General features: G+C 31.8%; 1 protein-coding gene across 3 annotated transcripts in view; it reads left to right on the top strand.

The window, feature by feature from the left end:
- LOC111037087 (lachesin-like) overlaps positions 1-25,136 on the top strand; it is a 194,018-nt gene that overhangs the window by 57,397 nt on the left and 111,485 nt on the right. For 2 of the 3 annotated variants that reach the window (XM_022319456.1, XM_022319471.1), the window contains exon 2: positions 11,097-11,377. In XM_022319456.1, coding sequence (XP_022175148.1) covers positions 11,278-11,377 — 100 coding nt within the window. In that variant the 5' untranslated portion in view covers positions 11,097-11,277. Of the gene's footprint in view, positions 1-11,096; positions 11,378-25,136 lie in introns of those variants that run through there. The other variant, XM_022319464.1, reaches the window with a different exon arrangement.

The raw sequence follows: 25,136 nt of genomic DNA, 5'->3' as shown, positions 1-25,136 counted from the left end.
CAATATCAATAAATATTATTTTAAAAGTTAACTAGTTAGCTCATAGATATTGTGCATTAATTTTCAATAGGTAACATACTAATTTAACATATTACAATTTAAAATAAACACAAAAAATACAACCAAATAATCTATACCATAAAAAATGTATAATTCTTTGGCATATTAAAATAATTAATAACTATTGATTAATCAAGAAATCTAGTGGCACTCAAACATAGATATGATTAATTTACCCATTTTTAGTAGAAAGGGGTACGGCCCTTCAGTTAAGCTATTAGCAAATAGTATTTGTGTTGAAACTAAGATACTTGCGGATAAGAAATATTGGTTTAATATTCATACTTATGCAAATAAATATGAATTTAAATATTTTAAATAAATCTGTGGTACCTAATACAAACATTAACCCGTTTAATTTTATATTTTTACAATTTAAAAATGATATAATGTGTTCTGTACAATACTGAAAATTACAGATTTTACAGTTAAAACAATTAATTTAAAAGAACTAATTACAGGAATTATACAAGCAGGTAAGCAAAATTATTTCTCGGAATATGGTACTCGTATTATTGCTAACTATTTACCACAAATAATTTATGTAAAGAATTATTAATACAAAGTCGGAGTTTAAAAAGAACCTAACCCGATACTATTTAGCTGGTAAATATTGTATATATATTCATATGTTTTTTTTATTATTATTATTTCAACGCCTGACAGCAATTTTACAAAGACGTGTACACAATTTAGATGCAATATCAATATATTATAAATAAATGTAAGAGTTGTATAGTACATATTATTATAATTGATAAATTAATGAAAGGCAAAACAGTATGATATCTATATAGAGCAAATAAACATATTAAATGACGCAGTAACTATTTGCCCGGACCACGCATCCTAAGATGTTCTCTATACGTCAATAATTACTAAGACTAGAAGTCTATTAGACCGGTGTCTAAATTAATTAGACATATTGATCATTGAATCGAGTCATAGCACTATATACATATATAATATATTATAATGTAACAAATTTATATTCTACCTTATCATGAGTTTGAGCAAATTCCCGTGGGTACGTGTCAATTGCGAAATCAGAACGAATTTTGAATTTCACAACAAATATAATAATTATTATCATAATGATTTCGAAACAGACCAAAACGCTATACCTACGCGTTATCTACATGAGAAAACTCACAAAAACCGATCGAAAACAAATAGATACGTTATTAATAATATAAATTATTTTTAAGTGGAGCAGGGGATTGTGTATTCATGTTTGCCAAGTACAAATGTTTACCCATCATTTGGCCGAACCAGTACCAACTTTTTTTACGTAATATTTATGTATGTGTGGTTCGTTATCGAAAACGTCACGCGCCACCAAATTAGCAGATAAATTAGTCAGATTTCGATTCGATTAACATCCACCGCCGGCCACAGCAAACGTCAAAAGCTCGAAGTTTGTAATAATAATAGTAATAATTTCTGACGCAATACGATTTGCAACACGTAATTTCGACAGCGTATTTCGGTATTTGCGACACATGCTTTATAACACGGGAGCCGAAATAAATAACTGTACGACGTGATAACTTCTACGGAGATGGATTATTCATAGTTATTTAGTGCAAGGTCAAAAGCATCAATTCTTCGGTCACAATTATTGTGAAAATCGCATTTTAAATCATGCGTCTCGGATGTGAAGAAAAAAGAAAATTTTTGATAAGAACGTGTCAATTTTTTATAGTATACCATTTATAACTCCTATTCACAACAGAAAAATTATATTAATATTAAAGATACATAGGTAGTTAATATAACAACAAATTTAAACGATATATTTTTAGGATTGCCTATACTCAAAATTAGTGATTTATTTATTCATTTTTTAACCTTTGTCGTATTGATATTATTTTTGTCACCGTTGTCGTCGTCGTCTCGAAATGCAATACGCGTAGGTACACATGTATGATATATTATTATAATATTTTCAGAGATGGGCAAACACGCAACGAGCGCGATCGATCGGACCCGTGAATTATGGGTGCCTATCTATAGTAATAATAATAATAATAATAATAATAATAATAATAATAATAGTGCAGCAGCTACCATGCCCCGCGGCCGACGACGGCGCCGAAAGATTTTAATTTTTCAAACTGCTTTTGTTTGACTTACTAGTCTCCGGAGACTCGTAACTTACAGATTCCGTCGGCCATGCGTACACATCGTGCGACGATGTACACGCATGTTCGCATATATGTATATCGTACACAAGCGCATGCGCACTACTACACTGCGCAGGGAACCCCGCAGTACCCATCTACCAACTAATTTATTCATTTAACCTTTTCATCTGTTTTCATTGATGACACGTTACACAAGCTTTGTAATTTTTGTTATACTTCTCTCATACTCACCCTCCCAAATGAAACATTTGCTAGGAAAATATTAATTTTTCTATCGTTCAATATAACTTCGATTAAATAATATAACCACCTGCCCAGTAGTGGTTGTGGTTGATGTTGAGTTTGCATATTTTCTGTACATTCTCTGTATCATTTTATTTTTCAACCGACGACAAGATGTGCTTAGGATATCCTTTATAGTGATATTCTGATGCAAACGCATAAGTTAAAAGACACCATCAAGTCGTAATTTGAATTTAATTTAATTCGATATGAGTACTGTTTAGTGTTTAGTGATAATTCACACGATACAACCCAGTTTGATGGACAAGCCTACAAATTTAGGAATGCTAAAAACTCGACTACTCAAGAGAAATCAATAACTTTTCTCAAACTGAATTTTAAAATAATCTAATATATTTATAATATTATATGGTTTTATCTAAAAGTCGATATTTCTATCCTGTTTTTGTCAACATTTTTTGAGCTGATAAGTCCTGATACGCTTCATTATGTGTTTAAAAGTAATGAATACAAAATAAATTACATTGCATAAAGCGCTAGTACTGAGGTTGCCATACCTGAGTAGTCTTTGACGATACACCAAACAAGAATTTATATACAATTATGTTTAAAATAGATAGATTTAATCAAAAACAAAAGGACGGATAAAAATAAAAGTCACTTGGGATTCTAATTTTCGTACTGAACATCAATAAAATGTACCTATCCGAAAAAAATCATTTGACGAGTCGACGGAAAGGGGATAAGAAAAGAAAAAAGAAAATGTAACGCTTCCTAACAGGAAGTTCTATTTATTTAGTTACAATTGTGTATTTTCGATATCTGTATGTACGTGCTGTGCATAGTAAATCGAGGATAAGTTGAATGAAATCGAATAACGACATGACAGAGCTAGGAAGACGTTTGAAAAATATAAGACATTTTAAATCGCAAATATAGATTTATATAAAAAAAAAAAAACCATCAACTCGCTCACTCAAAAGGTATAATAATAAAAATAATAATCATTTCGATTGTTTCTGTAGCTATGGGAAACGTTAGATATGGTATACAGTATGGAATATACTGAAAAAACGTCGTTTGTATTCTATTCTCGTTAACACTCGTTATGAAATTATTAAAATATTTATAATTATGATATATTATACGGGGCTTAATAATAATTAAGTATTAACAGTTAAATAATTATTTTAGATACCAGGTGGAGCGAAGAATGTATTGATTTTAAAATTATGTGTGTTTTTAATTATTTTGTTTTTGTGCGCCTAATACACTTTCTCTAGTAGAAAAAATTCTATACCCATCAACTTTTAAAGAGTTTTATTAAAACAAAAACGATCAAGTTGGTCAAAATTTAAAATTCTCAGTGGTTTTTTAAGGTAATCCAGAAACTAGTAGAAAAAATACTAATATTTATTAAATTGTAATGGTATTGTTAAAATAACAAATTATTTGGTTGTCACCTTGTTTACCTAAAAATTGGAAGGACTTCGCTCGCAGTCGTTTATTTTCACCGTATACCACCATAAGGAGGATATTAATTTATAATTTTTCAGAAGATTATTCAATTTATTAGGCGAAAAATGTAAACAGCTTATATATACATTGGTCTATACATCATACTGTTTTGCTTTTCATTAATTTATCAATTATAATAATATGTTGATATTGCATTTAAATTGTTTAAATATCTTTTTAAAATTGCTGTCAGGAGCTCAAATAATAATAATAAAAAAATATAAATATATATATACATGTATATTAGGTACTAATAGAAAAATAAATAATAAAATATTCTAAGGAATAAACGCTGACTCGCCGTCTCCCATCTTGACCGTTTTGCATACGGAATGATTCAAATGATTGAATTGAAATTTAAGAAAATATTATCCACTATAATAGTGATCTACTATGGGTAAATTTGAAACTTACTCTACAGTAGGGAGACACTTTTCTGGCTTTTTGTTTTTAGATCACGGTGTGCCCACAATTGAACTTGTCATTCAACGAGGTATACGAACAAAATATTATCATTCGATTTCTGGTGTAAAAAAGTAATTCGTAATAATAAAAAAATATATATATTATTATGATAAGTATACGTTCGATACTTGCACATGATATTATTTTATTACACACGTCGGACATGCAAATCATGCAAAAGGCAAAAACAATGCGCGTCTACATACATACTGGATTACTTTTCTTTAATTTTTAATTTAAATTCACTTTGAAATCATCTTATAGGTGTGTGTAATAAGGATGTGTTGTAAGTAAAATAATGATAATATACATAGATGATGAATATATGTTCTGAAAAAAAACAGATTTTTGAATAGAAAAACAGAGGCTGCTTATTAATGAGAAAAAATAATATATTTGGTTTCGTTTCACTCGTCGGGGAAACGTCGAACGGCAGCGCGTGTGTCGTATTTCTTCTTCACACCTTCTATTATAATTTGCATATTTAATAATGTATAATAATATCATACATTATATCTACACATTAATTCTTACACGGCAGCGTAATAATATGTGGATGTACCATTTTGTAAATAAATTATTTGTATTTCGTTCTTTTCAATTCCCGGAGTTATCTCGATATTCACAATGTTATATACGCACGTGTACACTATTATTATATTGTTACATCGGAGAGTGTAATAGGTGTGTTTATTATATTCTTACATGGCACATAATACGTATAATAACAATAATAAGATAACGTTATTGTGCATACTCGTTTCTGTTTGTTTGTTCCATCTGCTAGTAGGATTTTTTTTAACGTAGACACCCACACGACCTGTACCCACAGTGCGCACACCGCCGGCACTGTCTCTCACTCTGTCTCTTTTTCTCCCCATATTCTCCCTCCCTCCCTCACTCTATCTTCCTCTCCGTTTTCTTTTCTGCTTAGCGTGAAAGGTTGGCATTCCCCTCGGAGTTTACTTTATCGCTGGCGACGCCGCGGGAAGGAAACACCGCGCGTCCAAGGAGCCGGTGGTTAGGTACCCGGATATAATATTGTAGCGGATAAGTTTCCACTCCTCGGCACGGAAGAGTATAATATAAAATACCTACCTACTATTTAATATGTATATTGTGTATGTATCGTATAAAAGGAAAAAAAACATTGCCGACAAAGTGGCCGTTTCCGGCACACGCAACGTGCGACCAAAACACATCGACACCGCCTCGGCCCTTCCTCCCTCCCGTACCGCCCACACGAAAGTTTAACTCGTTCCGCAAACTTCCAGTCGTCGGTTTTTCACATTTCTTTTGCCCGTCATCGCAAAACGGGTCATCTGAAAAACGTTTATCGTCACTTATGCAACTCTGTCGACCGCACGTATATAATAATAATAATAATAACTGCAACTAACGATTTTTCTGTATAACACCTGTCTTATACACGTGCTATATAAAATTATAATAAAACTTTTTGTTAAAATATCGATGCTACTCTGGGAGCAAAACCAAAATTTCACAACTTGTACTCATGATATTCTTACTATAATATTATACAAAAATTATAATCACGCGGCGTTATGGATAGGCAACTACAAATCGGATGTGGTGTCTTACTGGGACTCAATTAAATAACAACTAATTCGTTAGCGTTGGAGATACATTGCAATCGCATTTATTTTCAGTACGCCTACTGTTTATTTATTGTTTCTGCCTAAGTTTGGTATTTCGTTTTTGTATAATTGTTAAATTAGTTAAGATAATATGGTAAGATCTCGTAGAACTGCTAAACAATTTAAGGCGCAGCGTTTTCTCATCAGTCGCTTAAATAGTTCCGTGTCTGTATGCAAACTGGCAGTAATTTCTTAAGGTCACTACTGCGTCAAAAAGGCCCTGTTTTGATGTTTGTAAAACATTTATAATATTCTATAATATGATATTGAAATCATACATATTACTTTTCCGTACACTACGCTACAGTATTTACATTTCATCATGTCACGTACGCTCAACTTTGGCCGGTTCAGGCGGGTTTTTCGGACTCCACGGTGTACGTTAAGCTTGAATAGCCGCTCACACTCTACACCGTCGTCACTGAACGGTGTGCTAGAGATATATATTTATTATATTATATAATAGTGAGCGTTTTCGTTTGGACGTTGCAGGCGGCGTTTACCAGCAGAAAGGCAGAGGGGGTAAAAGAGGGATGGAAACCGACGAGAGTTGTAATTACACTAGTCGTGTATACGGGATATAATGAAATACGCACACACAAAAACAATATATATATATATATGTGTAAATGTAGTTATCTCGTTCGGTCGTTTATCATTCGACTCAGAATGAATTAAAATTCACACATACACACACACACACACTCGAGAGTGCGGGTAGGACTCTACATATATTATTGCGTATTGTCTATGGCATCCGGAAGACGACCCTTCGCGAGACCGTTCGTCGAGAGCTACAACCCCGTCGAGGGGTACTACGATGACACTGACGACACACGGTTAAGGAGAGACGCTGTGAGTGACGACAAGACGCGTGTCGTACCATCTCTGACAGATTGATGTTGGGGACTCGTACAGTGTATAATAATATAATATATTGTGAGGATGTTCGCTCCACAGTCGTCCTCGTTGGTTAGGTTAGGCGCTGGCTTTGACCTTTGTCGTGGCGTCCGAAGACTCTCCCAAGTAGAAAATCTAACTGCCGTCCGACCACCTTTGAAGGAAAATACAATATAATATATGATATAATATCGGTTATTATATGGGTATAGTACACAAATCGGTCAACACACTTAATAATATTACGCAGACCAACAACTGTCCTCTCTAAACTTTTGAACATCCATAGTTACATCGCTGCTTTATGTGCATAAGCTTTGCACTCAATATTGCTTAGCACTTGAATGTAATATCACATACAATTTTTCAATTTATGTAAGTTAATAAAATTCATGTATAACAGCAGTCTTGTTATAAGCCAAAAAATTTGGTGAATAGCAATATTACATTGTACAAAAATAATTTTTAGCTTTTATGACAACTTTAATAAGTATGTATCATTTGGGTTTATAGCTAATTAAAAAGGAAGTGTGTAATAAAAATCGCATGCTGTATAGAATATTATGTGTTATTAATGATGCCAAAGAATATTAAACAAAGAATATTGAAAAAATATTTTGATAACATTTTCCTCGTTCTATGAGCGTAATTGAAACGCACGAAAACGAAAAATAATTTTTATTTGATGTTTATTGTATACCAACCAATAACAAAAAAGCACCTTTTATTTGTACATAATATAATAATATATAATACACTTAGTCATCTCGAAGGCTGCTGAGACGTATCATAGTGTGCGTTAGTTAATCTAACGAAGTTTCCACGAAAACCCATTGGTTATTCGGTAACAATCAAAGTGTGCCACATTTAATTTATTTTCGTTGTAACTGAGTAACTGAAAGCAGCTGTAACTGCCAAAAAATATCATATTTAATTAAACCCTAGTATATTATGTTATACAAAGTGATTCACCAAGCATATTCATCCCCTATTTTTTTCTCCAATAATGTAGCTATCCAAAATCCGATTCGTGTACTTTTTAAATAAACGAAAAACCCATATTACTTTCAAATTATTGAATCTGTTTTTACTACCATTTACTACCTACATAAGGAGTTTACTGATTAACAACTGAAAAGCTTCAATATTATGCTGCTGTACACATGTATATTGATCCAATAGTGTCGTTGTATTTATATAGGACGATGAAAACAAATTTCAACCGTTCGAAAATTGATTTTCTAACAATATAGAGTGAACGGTGCACCGTGTTTTAACCGAATAATATAATAATATATTTTATATACAATGCGAAATGTACTATATTTATATATACGACTTAAAATAAGACCTGCAGGTGATATTTGAGATTCGCGGAAATAATTGTTTTTATTCCCTATCCGGAATACAATACAAATACACACACACACACACACACACACACACACACACACACACACACACACATACACACACACCCACACCGAAGCATAACTAGGGATCTACTACTATTCGATATATATATACTATACATATATAAAGATCTTCAACTAGATGAAATGTTGAGCACAAACAATACTTTATATATTAATATATGTTTGGTACGTCATGAGAAACTGTACGAACATTATACTGTCTGCATTTAAAACAATAGATGCATTGTTATCATCGCGTTTAATTAATAACTTTGATTAGATACTAAAGCATACCGAGGTTAGGCTACTGCAAGAAAACCTTTTCATCAATTCAAAATTGTTTTACGTACATAAAAAAATTTATTCCTGTAAAAATAAAATATTTAACGATATCATTAAGTAGGTATTATCCTAATTATTGACCTCCTCTATATTTTGAAATCGAATCAAGGTATAACACTAGTACCATTTTAATTGACTCTAGAGAAAATAATTGGTAGCGAAATAATGATAGTTGCTAAGCAAAAAGAGAGAATTCAAATACAAAAGGCTTATGATTTTCATATAAAAATAAACATAATTATTTAAAAAATATTATAATAGCAAAAGAGGTTAATAATATATATAACTAGAGTCATAACTATTAATTTTAACACTTCAAAAATGTTTTTAAAAATTAACTAATTAAATGTTTAACTATAATTATGCAATTTTCTGGCTTTAAAATTTATTTTCTATTATTTACTAACTTTTGGCATGGATTTAATACATTGGCTAGTATTTGGATTGGTTAGGTTATTGCAAAGGTCTTCTTTGATAAATGTAATTCCTCACATCGTTTGCATTAATTTCAAAAAGATTGTATTTACAAATTGAGTAATCACTAATAAACGTGAAATAGAAAAAAATATAGGTAGAAATACCCGAAAGATAAATCTATTTACGGAGCCACGTATTCAAGGCCACTCCCAAGCAGACCAACTTAACAGAAACTGTCCTTTGCTTAATTTTTGTTGTTATTAGCATTTAAACACCGATCGTGTTTTTTGTCGTACAGATTATTATGTAAATTAATCATTATACTTATTATTACGCATTAGTGACTGCGGCCAACCACCATGCCACACTAGAATCTGAAGTTTATTATGTATTTCTATATTTGCCTATACATCAATATTCTGCATAATATACTATTTCCTAATATATTGTATAAACATAATATTATAAAATAATTATTATAATACGCATAAAAACAACCGAATGTGATTTCCTTTTTCAGTATGTAAAATAAGCGAGAGAAATACCCAACAATATCTTAAGACTAGAATTTATCGATGCCAACTGAAATAAAATATATGATGTGATATATACTTGTGTTAAAATTGGTAAAGCTTATTATAATATTATTACATATATATTGCGTATAAAAAGCGAATGACAATCAATCGTCAGTAAAGAAAAATTGAACTTTTTACAAACACATAAGCGCGTTATTATGCTCGAGTATACGTTTATACCTATTATATTCGTTACGACGTTACATAAAAACCCTATAAATAAAAGGAAAGTCATTTACGCGGGAAACGGTTTTTTTTTTTGTTGGTGTTAAGTTAGTTTTCGCGAGACGAAGGACTCGACACGTAGGTAGCTTAGGGTCTTGTGACAACAACGAGAACTATTTTTAATTGCTTACAATACAAGTAACATCAAATATATATACAACAAAAAAAAAAATAAATAAATTACGTAACCGTTTGATGGTAAAACAGAAAGTTGTTAACGACGTGATTTAGACCATAAACTATCATCCCCGCTCACACTTTTCTATCACGATATCAAAATACAGCTTATTACGATGTATTGAGTCCATGACGAGTAGAGTAGGTATAGTTTTGAATCTTCACAATTTGAGCTTTAAATCGATAACCGTATGTCTGAAATCTCAGTTGAATATATTGCGAATGAGGGTACTATAAAGTATAAACTGTATACCCCCCCTCCCCCCCTTAAAAAGAACAATAATTTGATACGACGAACAATAATTTCTCCTATGATAAATGTTAAAAATCCGTCACGGCTAAATGTCTCTTATTCGAGTACCTATGCAGAAGTTGTTCAATGGTTTTATGAAACTGTTAATGCGATATCCATAGATAGCTACACAAAATAAATTATATTAATTAAATTAATATTTAATATCGTTATTGTGTGTGTAATAATTCTAAATCTGACTATAATACTTACAATTTTTTTAACGACCGGTTGATTACTTCCGATTATCTTCTGATTATCTATATTATCATTGTTATCAATAGCCTCGGTCGTCTTAGGCTCCTCTCATTAGTAAGAAAAAATATGTTACATTTGTTGTCAATAAAATACAATTTGAAAATAAAAACCAAAAACATTTTTTTTTTTTAACTTGTAACGTGTTTCATTTTTCTTTTGAAGTTTGAACATTTTTTTGGAGTGTTGATTAATTATAGAATTTCGAACATTTTGTTCGAGTTCAGTCTGTCTAAAATTATGTTCTACTTGTGAATACCTAAGTTTGGTCTTGACTTTGAACAGCTCGATCCAGCTCTAGTGGCTGCTTATTCTAAGACTCCACATAACATCAAATCATTATCCTGTGTGATTGTTACGATTTATATTTTACAATTTTTCGTTTTTGTTTTTGTGTCCAACAGGCGGTCAGGAACAATGTGCTTAGCAGACGCCGGCACAGTTACCTCTGACCACAGAAACTTGACCAGTTCGGTCGAACAACGACCGACCACGACAACCGTCTAGCCAGTGACGAGAGGGTCACTCAAAGTCTGGTGGACTTGAACGACCTAAGACTATAATTATATATCTCCTAAGCCAGGCATGCTGGCGGCTCCGACGTCCCAAGGGCACCGTCGGACGAGAAAAATCGTCCGACTCGCCGTTGTGGTCGCAGCGATCGCGTTTTGCTGTGTCTCTCGAGGTGAGTACTACAAAATTATACACACCTCTCTATAACGATAGATACTTTTCGAGATTAAAACTATAATGTTTTTATTATGGATAACTACTCACGTTCAACAGCTAAAAACTACGCTTGCTCCCACACAGGTATTTAAAGGGTCCTATAATTATATTATTATGGTGCTTGACAAGAGATGTTTTGACGAAATTGCATTTGTGTATTATTAGTTTTCCACTTGGGTCTCGAATAATCGATGGCAAAATAAATAATGGAAAATATGAATAGTTATTATTAAAATTAACATTATATTATTTTAATATTACACACGTCACACACACAGCTACGCGCACAAAGTGGTGGGACAAAGCACGTATATTATACAAGAATAACCGTACAACAACCGACGGCGACGGCGGCGGCTTATCGATATAAATAACTGGTAAATCCATTGAAAATACGTTGATTTTTTTATCGAAGTAAATTACACCACTGGTAGTGACATAGGTCCCTTAATTTAAATACCTAAAATTAAAGGTCCTAGTAACCTCCTATGATCTATATGCTCATTTTTATCGGTTTTTATTTTAACAACCTCGCAAGGGTGTAATAACTGTATTTTTAGTGAATTTTGGGCAAATATCTTATAAATGTTAATTAAGGATTTAATCACAACAACAATTTTCAAGACAAGTAAAAATATTAAATTATTAAATTGACAGATCTATTAATAATATAAGTTAAAAAACCACCCATCACCGACCCACAATCCGAATCCCGTCTTTTAGAGACCAGTTATTTGTTTTTCTGGCTCTGTCCGCGCTCGATATAGTAATATCGTTGATTTTAAAATATACAAATTAAAAATATATTTATGTATATTTTAAAATCAACGATAATAATACATAGAAATAATTACCCTTGCAGCAGCCATAGTGACATGCTACTTCTAATGTACTTAAATACTACATAGTACTCCACTCATCGCCGTATCTATCTCACAAGGCAAGGAACTCGGATTTATTTAAGCAATTTATTGTTTGTCGTCATTTAAACATAGCAGTCTCTCCGGAGCAGCACTCGCACAATAATAATTATTGCAGCCTTAATACGAGTACCCATATTACACCAATAAAGCGCGGCCCGCCGCCTCCAAAAGAACCATTTAACGCTGACTAATAATATATTAATTATGTACCACAACTGGGGTGAAATTATTATTATCACCAATTTGCAGTTTACGGTCGACAGAAAATTATTGTAAAGTCAGCTAACTACCAACACGACTTAGGATGTTAATTTAAAACACAAACTATAGATCACTAGCAACTACTTTTGAACAACCAAGTTAATGAACTCGTATAGCTTTTAAGTTCTTTAGGTAGTAAATTAACTGATACCTAAGTTTTTATTTTATATATTTATAAAATTATCTAAATTTACCTTACCCAGAATATTTTTCATAGAATTTTGACTTATAAAAATAACATTTTTAGCTATTAGTTAATTAGTAATAATTTATAACTACCTATTATAACTTATAAGTGCTGAAAATTTAGATAAGTGAAGTTTAGAAGTAGTGGATGAACTTCCATTTTGTAAGTACCTCTGCTCTGTGCTACTCCTTTCAACATCTAAACTTTAAGTAATTATAAATTTATAGCTAATTGACAGGATGTACCTCATTTTAAAATTGATTTCGTTACTTCGATTTTATCCGAAAAATATTCCGCTTTAGAATATTAAACTGATAATAGGCACATAATATAATCATTAAAAACAAAATGAAATATGACAACAAAATTAAATTTAAAAATAATTGATTTATTTAAAAATAATTTTGTTTTGTAATGACTTAAAACTATGTACAAACAATTTATACACTAAGAGTAAACGAAATGTATTTATTTTTTACTTTTTAAAATAATTATGAGTCTTTACCATTAAAAGAATGAACCTTTATACATTTTATTATACGCAATACACATATTATTATGTTTGCCGAACACAACTATACAAGCGATTTTATTCATCCTACGTGTGTACTCAAGAGTCCTACAAGTGAGTATAAAATAATGATATTGTTGGTATTCGTCGCTTAATGATCTCCTAAATAATATTATGCTCATAATATCATGTATAAGTACAACACTGACCACAGTATTCCATGCAGACATTTCATTTAAATAACAACGCTACATACATTGCGCAATTCACCAAACATGCTATTTCCCCCATTTTTTTTCATTAAAAAATGAATTTATTGATATTCCGATTTTTGAAATTTATGAATATACTTATGAAGACCATATTTTTCAATTCTTAAAATTGTTGTATAATTCATAGTGTACAGTAGTGTATACTTAAAGGGTTCCCTGTGACGATACAAACTTCGGTTTTCCAAACTAGAACCACCTACCTATTCTAATATAAATTATTTAGTAGATAATTATTCTGAAAATTTTTTTCTATGCACCTAAATCAAAATTTAAAGAAATAATTTTTTGTATACTTGTTAGGCGGCAATCGAGTGAGTGTTGTAAAAACAAAAATCCAAGAAAAATACAACTTTCGCGTTGAATGCCTAAGACCATACACATGTTTTTTGACCCATTTCCCCTTAATATTAGATACACTCCTGAGTACTCTTATGTCGACTAAAGTGGCTAAATTATAGAAACCTAACATAGCACTACTGAGATGCTCGAGGTATTGCACGCCGACGCAAGACGGGTGCCTTATGAACCAAAATAGAAATGTATATTATACTGTAAAATGCTGCACCGATAGAACCTAATTCTTCTTCAACCAACGAGTTACGTTAGAAATAATATTTTTACAAACTATATTAAAACGTGTGGTCATTATCTGAGATTAAGATAAAAAAAATTTTAAACGCTGGCATACCCATACTATAGATTACTAACCTATTATAAACTAAGGGGGTCTTTTTGTTTTTTTTTTTGGGGGGGGGGGGCACAAATTCCTCTATCGTCTCCCCTGGATCCACCACTGGCAGTCGACAGCAATGGTCATTACCTAATATATTTATAACAATATAATACACCCGTGGATGTGGGGTTTATTGATAGACACGCGTAAAACGGTTAAAAACAAAATTAACGATATAAAATAACAGAAAAAAAACTGTAAAATTTTTTTCATACCGTCACGCTGCACAACGGACGGTAATAAAAAGGAGCTTAAGTTTTAATTGGTAAGCGAGACCGGTGGAACTTTTTAACGGCAGCCAAGGCGATGAGGAGCGGGTGCAAAAGAAAAAGAATAAAAAATAATTTTATACACCTATATATGCACAAAGCCCCGGGCGAGTCATAAACGCAATTTTTGCACAGCACAGTGTCCGCGGTCGGTGCAGGGCGGGTTCGGGGTGACAACACACACGGTTGGGGGTCTGGGCCCACGATTAACCGTACATATACCGTTTAAGCGGTTTCGTGCTGTTCGGTAATTACCGGTGGCATCGCGGGGAACAACCGTCAGAACGATTTGCGGGCGTGATAAGGTGGCGGCGGGTGGAGAGTACGAAAAAGGAAAAATAGCTAAAGCGATTCAATGAGTAAGCAAATTTGAGTCCACTATAAACACAAAAACACACACACACAAGCGTGTACGGATCAAAAAATATAATAAAACTAATCAATGCGCTTATGCGTGTGTGCGGCCGAGCGTTATGTTCACATCGGCTTACTGGCTCCAATTACATTTGAATAAATTGCAAACCCACATCGACTCTTTTATTTTTATTTTTTAAATTGCACGTACTTGTGCAGCACCGTCGGTGTTTATTTATTATTATTTTGTTTATCATCCCTTAAATAATATCCCGAACCTACTTCCGAAAATACGCTATAAATATTGTATAACAATCGCGTATTGTGTTGTTCTAAACTGAAGCTATACTGTGCATAGTTTATTGAAAAACAAAACGAATCATCTCCACGATAGTTGTATCCATAACGTGCCTTGATTATTCATAACGAATCCGAGTTCCAACAACGTCGTAATCGATTGAAATCGGTAGAGGTCCGTTATAACATTATTATAATAATATTGTTATTATTTCGAACACGTCTCAAAGCCCACTCCACCATCCTTGTCAATCACGCCACCGTAATAGCGTCGTTTTCGTTTCAACGCCATTTAATAATATTTGGATTTCTTATCGAGATGATCGATCAAAATTCGATGTGTCTGCTGCTTTCGGTTTTATGTATGTTTTTTGTATACGACGGCGCGTCGTATAGGCAATTTAACACCACAATCGTTTGGAATTCGATATTGTTACAAATTATAATAATACATAATAATATAATATTATTATTATTTAGTTACTCGTAGTTACTTTTATTAGGTACACACAAGAGTCAAGGGTCTCGACAACCGATATAGAAAAAATAAAATAAAATATTTGATTTTAACAGATTATTGTGCGTATTATAATACTTTGTACATAAGTCGTAAATCGAAATGCGCCGATGTTAATTTATATTGTACGAGTATAATACTCGTAATAACAATAATAAAATAATAATAACAATGATATTACAACTTGATCGTTAAGGCCAGCGGTCGCCACCAGACCAAAGTATAATCAGTCGCTAAAAGGTCTTAAACAACGTAATGCGAAACGTGTGATAGAAGTTTTCTTGTATTAAAAACTAAACGCCAAAGTTTTACTCGTAGAAACGTCCTTAATTCCGAATAGAATTTAGTTTAATTTATCTCGAAAAAGCGTGCTTCAATGCTTACTCGTTTAATTACTACGCTAAACGCTTATTCGAACCATTGTATCTTTACGATACCAGTCCTTAATTAGTTTGTTGTAATAAAAAAAAAATCACTATTAATTCATACTTGGCACTGGACTTTATTAAAATGATAATATATAATATTATTATTATTATCGTACTAATAACGTTAATATAATATTATTAGCAATTAATTTTTTTACCGTAATCGAGAGGAATATGATAAAACTTTCGAATAATGTTGTTTTTCTGATACCGGTTAAAATTACTACATTACATGCAATTCTTTATTGAATTGAGTTATGGCTAATTTTAATTTGTTAGTGCCCTTAATCATCCTCGTCTTGTTATTGTTTCTTTTTCTTTGGTAAATATCAAATACAATTATTGTGCCTTCAACTGAAAAGTAGACACGCATTAAAAATATATAATATGACTTATATTGTTCTTATAAATCATGTGCAAATGACAAAAATGAATAATCCACTGAAATTATGGTATTTATATAGAGTAGTTATTACAAAAGCGTACATGTTTGTAACAAAATCTTGTCTGGCACAAAAATAATGAACAGCGATATTTTCGTGTACTTACGAAAAGCATTTGAGTGCAAATGCGATTGTTTTTTTATTTTCTCTTGTATATTTATAAACTGCTCACACTTAATGCTCTGTAAAAAGAAAAGTATAAACATAAATGTAAGATTATATTTTAACGACAAAAAAAAAAAAAATACGCGATAAAAAATTTAAATTTAACGCGTTTGCGTGAAATATATTATGTATGTATAGTACATTAGGCGTATAATATATTATTCCGATTAATAAAATTAGTGTTGAATAAAAAATAAAACGAAACCTAATAATTTAGTAATTCTAGGTAAACATTCGTAAACATTTGTATTATTTCGTTTTTCTAGTCTTAGAAAGGGTTCTCTTCTCCAAGGTAATTTATTGTTTGTACAAGGAAAGGACATTTCTATACCTAATAAGTGTGACATTGTGAGCGAAGAGTGCTATACTATACTAGATAATGGCTATAATATGTAGTTAGTGGAAATCACTAATCAGTGTATGATATTCAAAAAAATTAAAACAATTCACTGTAAACTATGCTTCTACATCTTTCAACTTTCAAATTCAAGAATAAATTCCAATATTATTTTTTTATACTAATATTATAATTTGTTATTTTTAGTATTGTATCATAAAGTCATTATTCATGAAAATGGTACACAAATTATTATATTATTGTGGGTATTCAAACAAAAACGATTATAAAAAAAATCTTTCATATTTTTTGAAATAAATTAAAATACTATATATTTAAATATAGAAATGTATTCGATGCTAGTAGTTTCAAAGAAAACTTTTTGGTTTAAAATATACTTATAGAGCTCATCGTTGAAAATTTTTAATATTTACAAGTACTTTGGAATTAAAATATTATTTATCGAAATCAAAACAAATAATGAACAATCAAAAATTAGAGCTGAGCACAGATAAAAAAATTATTTAAACGCCAATAATGTCAGTGTTTTTATTGATTTATTATTTTTATTTATATTATAATTACCTATCATTATTTTTAAAATGGTTTTATAAAATTTTTAAGGGGTTAATAATTCACAATTAGTTATTTTAAATTATCTAAACAACAAACATATTGAACTCGGCCTATAGACTAAGAAACATTTAAGTATAATAGATATATAAACAAATATAATGGTTAGTCATTTACGAATAACATTTAAATAGGTACTAGCTATTATAATTAACACATAAAGAACACTTAAGTATTAATAGGCTCACTCTGCACTATAGTCACTAGCATCAAGTTATCACAATAATATATCAAATATCAATGGTGACTAATGAAGATACCACAACCGTAATATTGCATGTAACCACTTTGGTAACAATTATGTCCTTCGATCTTCGATCATATTTGGATATAAAAGCCCTTATATATTATTATTCATCCGTGCATATACGCCGTAATACATTCCTGAAATATAATGAACACCAAAAGATTTGAACATCGATAATTAACTACGGTCTAGTCCTAGTGTCTAGTTGTTGTTAGATATTACGTGGGACATACTACAACAGTCAGTCACACAATCAAATAAAGTTGATCGAGAAAACTTAGTTATGATTGACAAGTGAAAAATGAAAACAGATCGAATGACAGTTATATTATACAACATTTAAACGACAAAAACTAAAATCTTTATTCGTCATTCATAAAACAACTGAAATCGTCCTTCATCTGATGATGCCCGACAAAAAGATTCAATGTTAATTAGGTAATGCGATTTCCAGGTGTATAATATGAGTTGTTATCACTGCCTAAAAATCATCATCGTCGTTGACAGTAACATATTATGGTAGGCCTTGCTTGTACATTGTTTTAGAGTTTTCCGGCTGTTACGATTCATCATTCTCGTTTGATGCGGGGCGTTGAATGTCTACAGACAAAAATTTAGAACCAAATGCCTACGCTGGTGTTCAGCTGCGGTTGCATTGTGTTATGTAATATGCATGTTTGTACGTGTACTAGGTGATGGTGTACATGAATGCATGCCTTTGAATAGACGAGTTTCTCGACGATATATATATACACTACTTAGAGTGACGCGCATCTACCTACGTAATTAACTATAGTGTGTGTGTGTGTGTGTGTGTGTGTGTTCAAAATCGGTTTTATTGTTTTAATTCGAGTAGAAAATTTATTTTCAATTCGTCTGTGGATTTTCTCTTGTGCATAATATTCAAATTATATTGCATTAATAATATCATAATAATTAAAACATAATTTTTGTACATTCTGGTATAACTTAAGTTGCTGCAAATATTTACAATTTTCGATTAATCCAACTAGGTTTAATATTAAAAAAATCAAATTGTTCTGGTCCGATCAGGTCATACTTCAATAATGAATATTGGTTCAGATATTCTGCTAGTTGCTTAAAAAAGAAAAAGGACTAGTCCGGTTTGTTTAACAGTCAACGTGTTTAACAACAGCAGTTGGTTTCGTCTTATTCAAACTACCAAATTATAATAATTTAGTCTAGTATAGTTTTTCAGCCCAAGCTCTGATTAACTGGACCAGTTCAGTCCTCAAAAACATGGACCGCAAAGAGCACTAGTATGTGTGTCTGAGTACAGTGTTCAAAATCAGCTTAAGTATTTTAATTTGGGGTTCTCATCTTGAAGGAATTGACGAATGTCCTCATTCAGTCTAACGGTAATGTTTTTATAAATATAAATTATACATTTTATTTTCAATATTCAAAGGTTATATACGTACGTCAGCCTTTTTTTATTCTGTTAAGAGATGATCACCGAGTTCAATTTATAAACAACGTCGAGGTGCTATTATTATTTTATCAAGGAGTACCTTGTACGCTAGTTACCACCACAACGGTTAGTGGGGGGGGTAGTTTTTTGCTTATGTTTATATTTTATTTTAGATGAAACCTGTCTCTCTTTCTCTTCGTCCTACCTACTTTCATCCGGAGTTGCATACCAAAGAAAAGAACGACTTTCATTTTTATTAATCCCATTAGGAGACTCCTTCGACCCCCTCACAAACCCATCATTCTTTCAAGACCTTTTCCATTTCAGCTAACGGGCTACCACACGAAACTTTTGTTTGTTTATTTTTTCGGAACTCAAGATTATATTCTTTGAAAACCAAAAGCAGTCCAACCACAAACCCGTTACCATCCGAAGATCATAGGCGAAACATATTTTGTAATAAACTCCGTGTTGCAGCAAACCATATAAACACAATAATATAATATAGTAGTTTTATATTATCCATTATTGTATTTTACAAATAGCATACTCTTTGTACGCATTGGTCTTGCCAGTAAGAACCATGTCGTAGCTGATATTATAAGTAATATTAATGTGCTATACATCGATACATGAGATAAGCACTATTTTTGTAGACTTTCAAAAAAAAAAAATACTGACAGAAAAATAGCGACAACGCAATATGAGCTTTTGTATTTTCGATATTTTTAGACTATAGGAAGAACAGTTCTTGGGAATTTTTAACTTTGTATCTCCCCTTAGTAAATCAACCAGATCCATTTTTTTTACTAGAAACTAATTCAAAATAATCCTTGAAGAATATTTACTATAACTTAAGGTAGAGTAGTGTAAGAAATGATACGTAAAAAACTGAAAGCTAAGTAAAAAGAAAATTGTTTCGAACCTGAAAAAAAGTAGTGTCAGAAAATCCAACTATTTATGTACGATATAATGAAAGACGGTTGAGAGTCTGTACAAAAATAAATAGTTACTATCTATGTTTATAATAAAAAAATATGAATCATTGTCAGATACAAAAAACATAGGTAATAAATGGAAAATAAATTATATCATAATATGTTGCAAAATCAAACTACTCTAAAAAATCATTTAATTAAAAATCGGTGTTATTTTAGACATACGTTTTTTTTTTCAATTCAATGCTAATAAATATTTAAAAATTATTATAAATTGGTTACTCACGTTATTGGACTTGGAGTAATTTTATTTGTTTGCTTATAATTTTATATATAATATTGTATTATCCAATGCATAATTTTGATTGCAAAATAATTTTAAAAAAGTGTGAAAACATATGATTTGTAAAATTGTGCTTCTCTACCACCACCACTTAGTGGTTGGTTAAATTTAAGGCTGGTAGATATTTGTATAAGCCATTTGTATTGTATGCTTTTTTAATGAAAGAAACTAATAGTAAAATTAATATACGACCCGTACGAATAAAAATATATTGCAAGCAGTGATGTAGCTCGTCAACGTGGATACGCAAAAACTTTGACAACCTAGAAGCCTACCCGAATACGTACAATTCACATCGCACCTCGTTCGTACAGCATGGCATAACTTTTTGTGACACGACAGTGGCCTAGCTGATATACATATATATATTATATTTATATTTATATGCCTTTAGAACATGAATTCATCCATTCAATAACCGTAGGTCGAAAAGCCATTCTGGCGTCATGTGTGGACATTATATTATTAACACTTTACTAGGTACTCTGTTTACACGTGCAGCGACGCGTTTGATATTGTAGTATTAAATGTAATATATTATGTAAAATTCACTCGGCAGGATACAATACCTGACTTTGAGGTGAGTCGGACTTCTACTGATGTACAACACTCAGTGGCTTGACTTCTGCAACATTTTTGATCAGAGAAAGAAACTTTAAGCACCCCCCTCTCCCCTACCCTCTCCAATGCCATAATTTATCAATGTGTCCAAGAGATTTAAGGGATGTTCATATATTTGATATTATTTTATATACTTTCTGATATACCCACATGTATTTTCATGTAAGAGTTTATTTTCCTAGAGTTAAATTTCCAAATGAAACAACCCTTACCAAAAACTGTGAACTCAAAATAACCAGTGTAGTTATTCCTCCCACCACCACCACACACACACACACACACACACCATTAGACACTTTAGATTCTGAGTGAATGGAAGAATGTATTGGTATTTTTATACGCATGCCACAGAATCGTAAGCTAATTGTAGATTGCCAATCATGGAAATTGTCTGCCCGAAATTCTGTACAGTACACACCAACCACTATAATATTATGATCTCACCTATATTATTCTCAACACAAATTGGGTTTTCTTACAAATTTACCATTACGTATGAGAACGAGAAACAAAATCAAAAAACCACGTTTCGTCTACTGCGCCGCCACACTCTTAATATTACTGTTATAATTATTAAAGCGCTCGCTCGCGGACAGAATTTCGATTTTAATTGCTACCGAGCCAACCGGAATATTTATTGTCGTGCGCGTACGTGTGGGTGGCGGGTGCATTTATAACACACGGCCCACTAACAAAAACGGCATTTTGTTTTGAGCCCTCGACCCGAAATTGCGAACCGTTCTACATAATGTACACCACACCACAGCCGGGCAACTGCACATTATTATATATTATAGCCACGTCGAGTAGTATGTCCGTCGAGACGTATTATAGTCGGGTATGTGCGAAGTGCGTGTGAGCATAGAACTAGGCGTAATCCGTATCATATATATATATGTATTATGTATGTATTATTTAATGTGTATATTGTATATACGTGCATTTAATATGTAATTTACATACACATACATACAAAATATGTATATCGTATATATATATATATATGAGCGTGTGTACATAAACAGTCGGCGTGTGCAGACTTTTTGGTTTTCTCGGGCGGCGTCGTCCTCCACCGGCCGTTTGCACCACCCCAGCACGACTATACCTTTGACTCTCGTCCCGAAACAATATATTATATTCACGCGCCCAAGAGAGATGGCTGTACACTGTGGCAGTGTGTGTGCGTGTGTGTGCGTGTGAGTGTGAAACACAAACGGGAAATCGCAGAAATTCCACATTTCAACGGAACCCACGAACCGGGTGGGGGGCGCGCGGGGTGGCGACGAAAGGTCCAAATTAAACCGCATTCGAGAGAGAACTTTGTAAGGCCCAAACGAAAAACGTCAATTATAACAAAACACTATATACCGCCTTTTGAGTTTGGGTTTTTTTCGTTTTTAATACTTACGCAATTTGTTTGCCCGGAAAATACCACCGCGGCGTTTTGTTATTATTATTTTTTTTTTCAACCCCCTGTACAAGACGTGTTTGCAGTCGGTCACGAAGTTATTTTTTCTCTCGCTTGGCAGAGGACTCACGAATTTCCTATGGGACGTATGATCGCCGTGTGTGTGTGTGCGTGTGCTTGTATATATATATATATATATATATATATAGTACCTTTTTTTTCCGTTTCGATAAATTAAACTTGTTTTCGTGTTGACATTTTTTTTTGTTTTCACGGCTTTCCTTTCCAAACGTAACGGTCTTCGCCCACTGCACCAGCAGGACAGATATTTAAAAACATACACCTCATTTGTCGCGTAGTTAAACACGTCGCCCGGAGTATATAGTGTTTTGTTTTTTACTCACCCGCGTTGAGTAGATGTAAAGGTACGTTATTGCCACAATGTTTATAACAACGTTAATAATGTGAACAATTTTCGTAAAAATGACGTTCGCACGCGACCGAACAAAATTTATAATTATTGCTCTACGCAATATTCGCTGTCGTTAATTCCGTGATCGTAATTGTACCGGATTAGGACCAATAACAGGCTGAACAACAGTTTTATTTTCGAGTTTGCGTGCGATTCGTTTACCATTATTGTTACTTACACGACAGCGATCGGAGTACGCTGAGCACATTTAAACTTTTCCACCGTCGCAGTGCTTTAAAGTAATATTATATTGTATTATATAATAAGACCAAAACGATTTTGTTTTCGTCGGTTTTAATTAAACTATGAAAATAAACGTAAACGTAATAGTATATGAACACATCCTTTAGCTAGTTGAAACGTATGTTCGCTTAAACGTAGATTATACACATTAAACCTCTATGGCGTCCAAACTCCAAATAAACGCCAGCGTGTATACACTGCAGTATATAGCGACTTTGTATGCACTTATCGTTTATGCGTGTGCAAATGTTTATATATTTTGTTTGAAGAGCATAATATAACCAAAACGCTTCCGCAATGTATATTATAATACATTAATACCTATAAGTCATAAGTGTCAGTCACCACTAATAACGTTTTGGTTTTAATGAGAAGACAAATACGTATTATACGTATAAGATTTCTTATCCGGTATTCTTTTCTAGCCATATTTTATTAGGTGCGAACTTTTCACCTTGGCATTACCCCAGTCAATAACTTTCTTTCCATTGGTTGGTTTTACGTAACATTATTATACATAAAATAATTGCTATTAATTTGTTTGGAGAGCCACTTTACTTGAATTATAAATTTCAGTATCTATTTTGTTTTGATTTAACCGAACTAAGAATAAAACAATTAAACATTTTTTCTTAAGACAACCAAATTTTTGTATGTAGGCAATATTAAAAATATTTTAAAGGACGAATAATTAATTTAAATTTTCGTTTAAGTTTTAAAGCTTAAAAGTATACAAATTCCATTGAGGATATTAGTAAATAACAGTGTTTCTTTTCCGGTTTTTTTTTTTTTTTTTTTTTGGCACGTCATAAATATAGTACAATCTAATGATTGTGGTTCTCGAAATTGAGTATTTAAAAACCACCTTTCGTCTAACCATGGCATTATGCATTTTAAATTGTTAGTATTATATACTAAACGATAATAATGATGTTCTGACTCAGAGTGTCTGCACGATTATTAAACAAAAATTTAGAACCTTGTGTTGACATGATGGTGATCTCATTAATTATTATACACTGAAATAAGTCTAATATTTGTATTTTGGAATAATGTTTTACAATAACAACTTTCAAAATTACAAATAAAATATTTATCGTTCCTTTACATTTACATAGCAAATAGTTTTGGGTAACAATATCTGATACCTAACCTACGTTGGTACTTAACTTACGAAATTTCAAATAAGGTTGGATTTTCAACCCATAGACATTTATCACAAAATAATTTTTTATTTATTATTTTTTAAATTTATATATGATTGTTTTATAATTATAATTTCATATTATGATTATGATTTATAAATACTTCCTAAATTGTTTTCCATGTAGATGCGTAACTACATGTACTTATTAAGTATATAAGTTCATTACAACCACTGACACCGTTCTTTTATTATTCTAAAATTGACACTAACACGTGAGATTTATATCATCCAATCAGTGTCTTACTTTGACACACAACGGATATAACAATAACACTCATGTTACGTATCTATTTTTTTAAATTATGTTAGGAACATATTTTATAGTATTTAGTATTTAATAAAAAACAAATTTAACTCAATAATAATATAGCAGCATGATGAACAAATATTATAGTTAATTTTGCTTAAATTGCTATTTATAATTATTAATGGTTATACATTTAAAGTATAATATACATTCCCTATGTATACATC

Source organism: Myzus persicae, unplaced genomic scaffold (assembly GCF_001856785.1).
Source record: "Myzus persicae strain clone G006 unplaced genomic scaffold, MPER_G0061.0, whole genome shotgun sequence".
Lineage (NCBI taxonomy): Eukaryota > Metazoa > Arthropoda > Insecta > Hemiptera > Aphididae > Myzus > Myzus persicae.
Note: the sequence above shows the minus strand (reverse complement) of the source record. Positions and strands in the feature narration are given on the sequence as shown.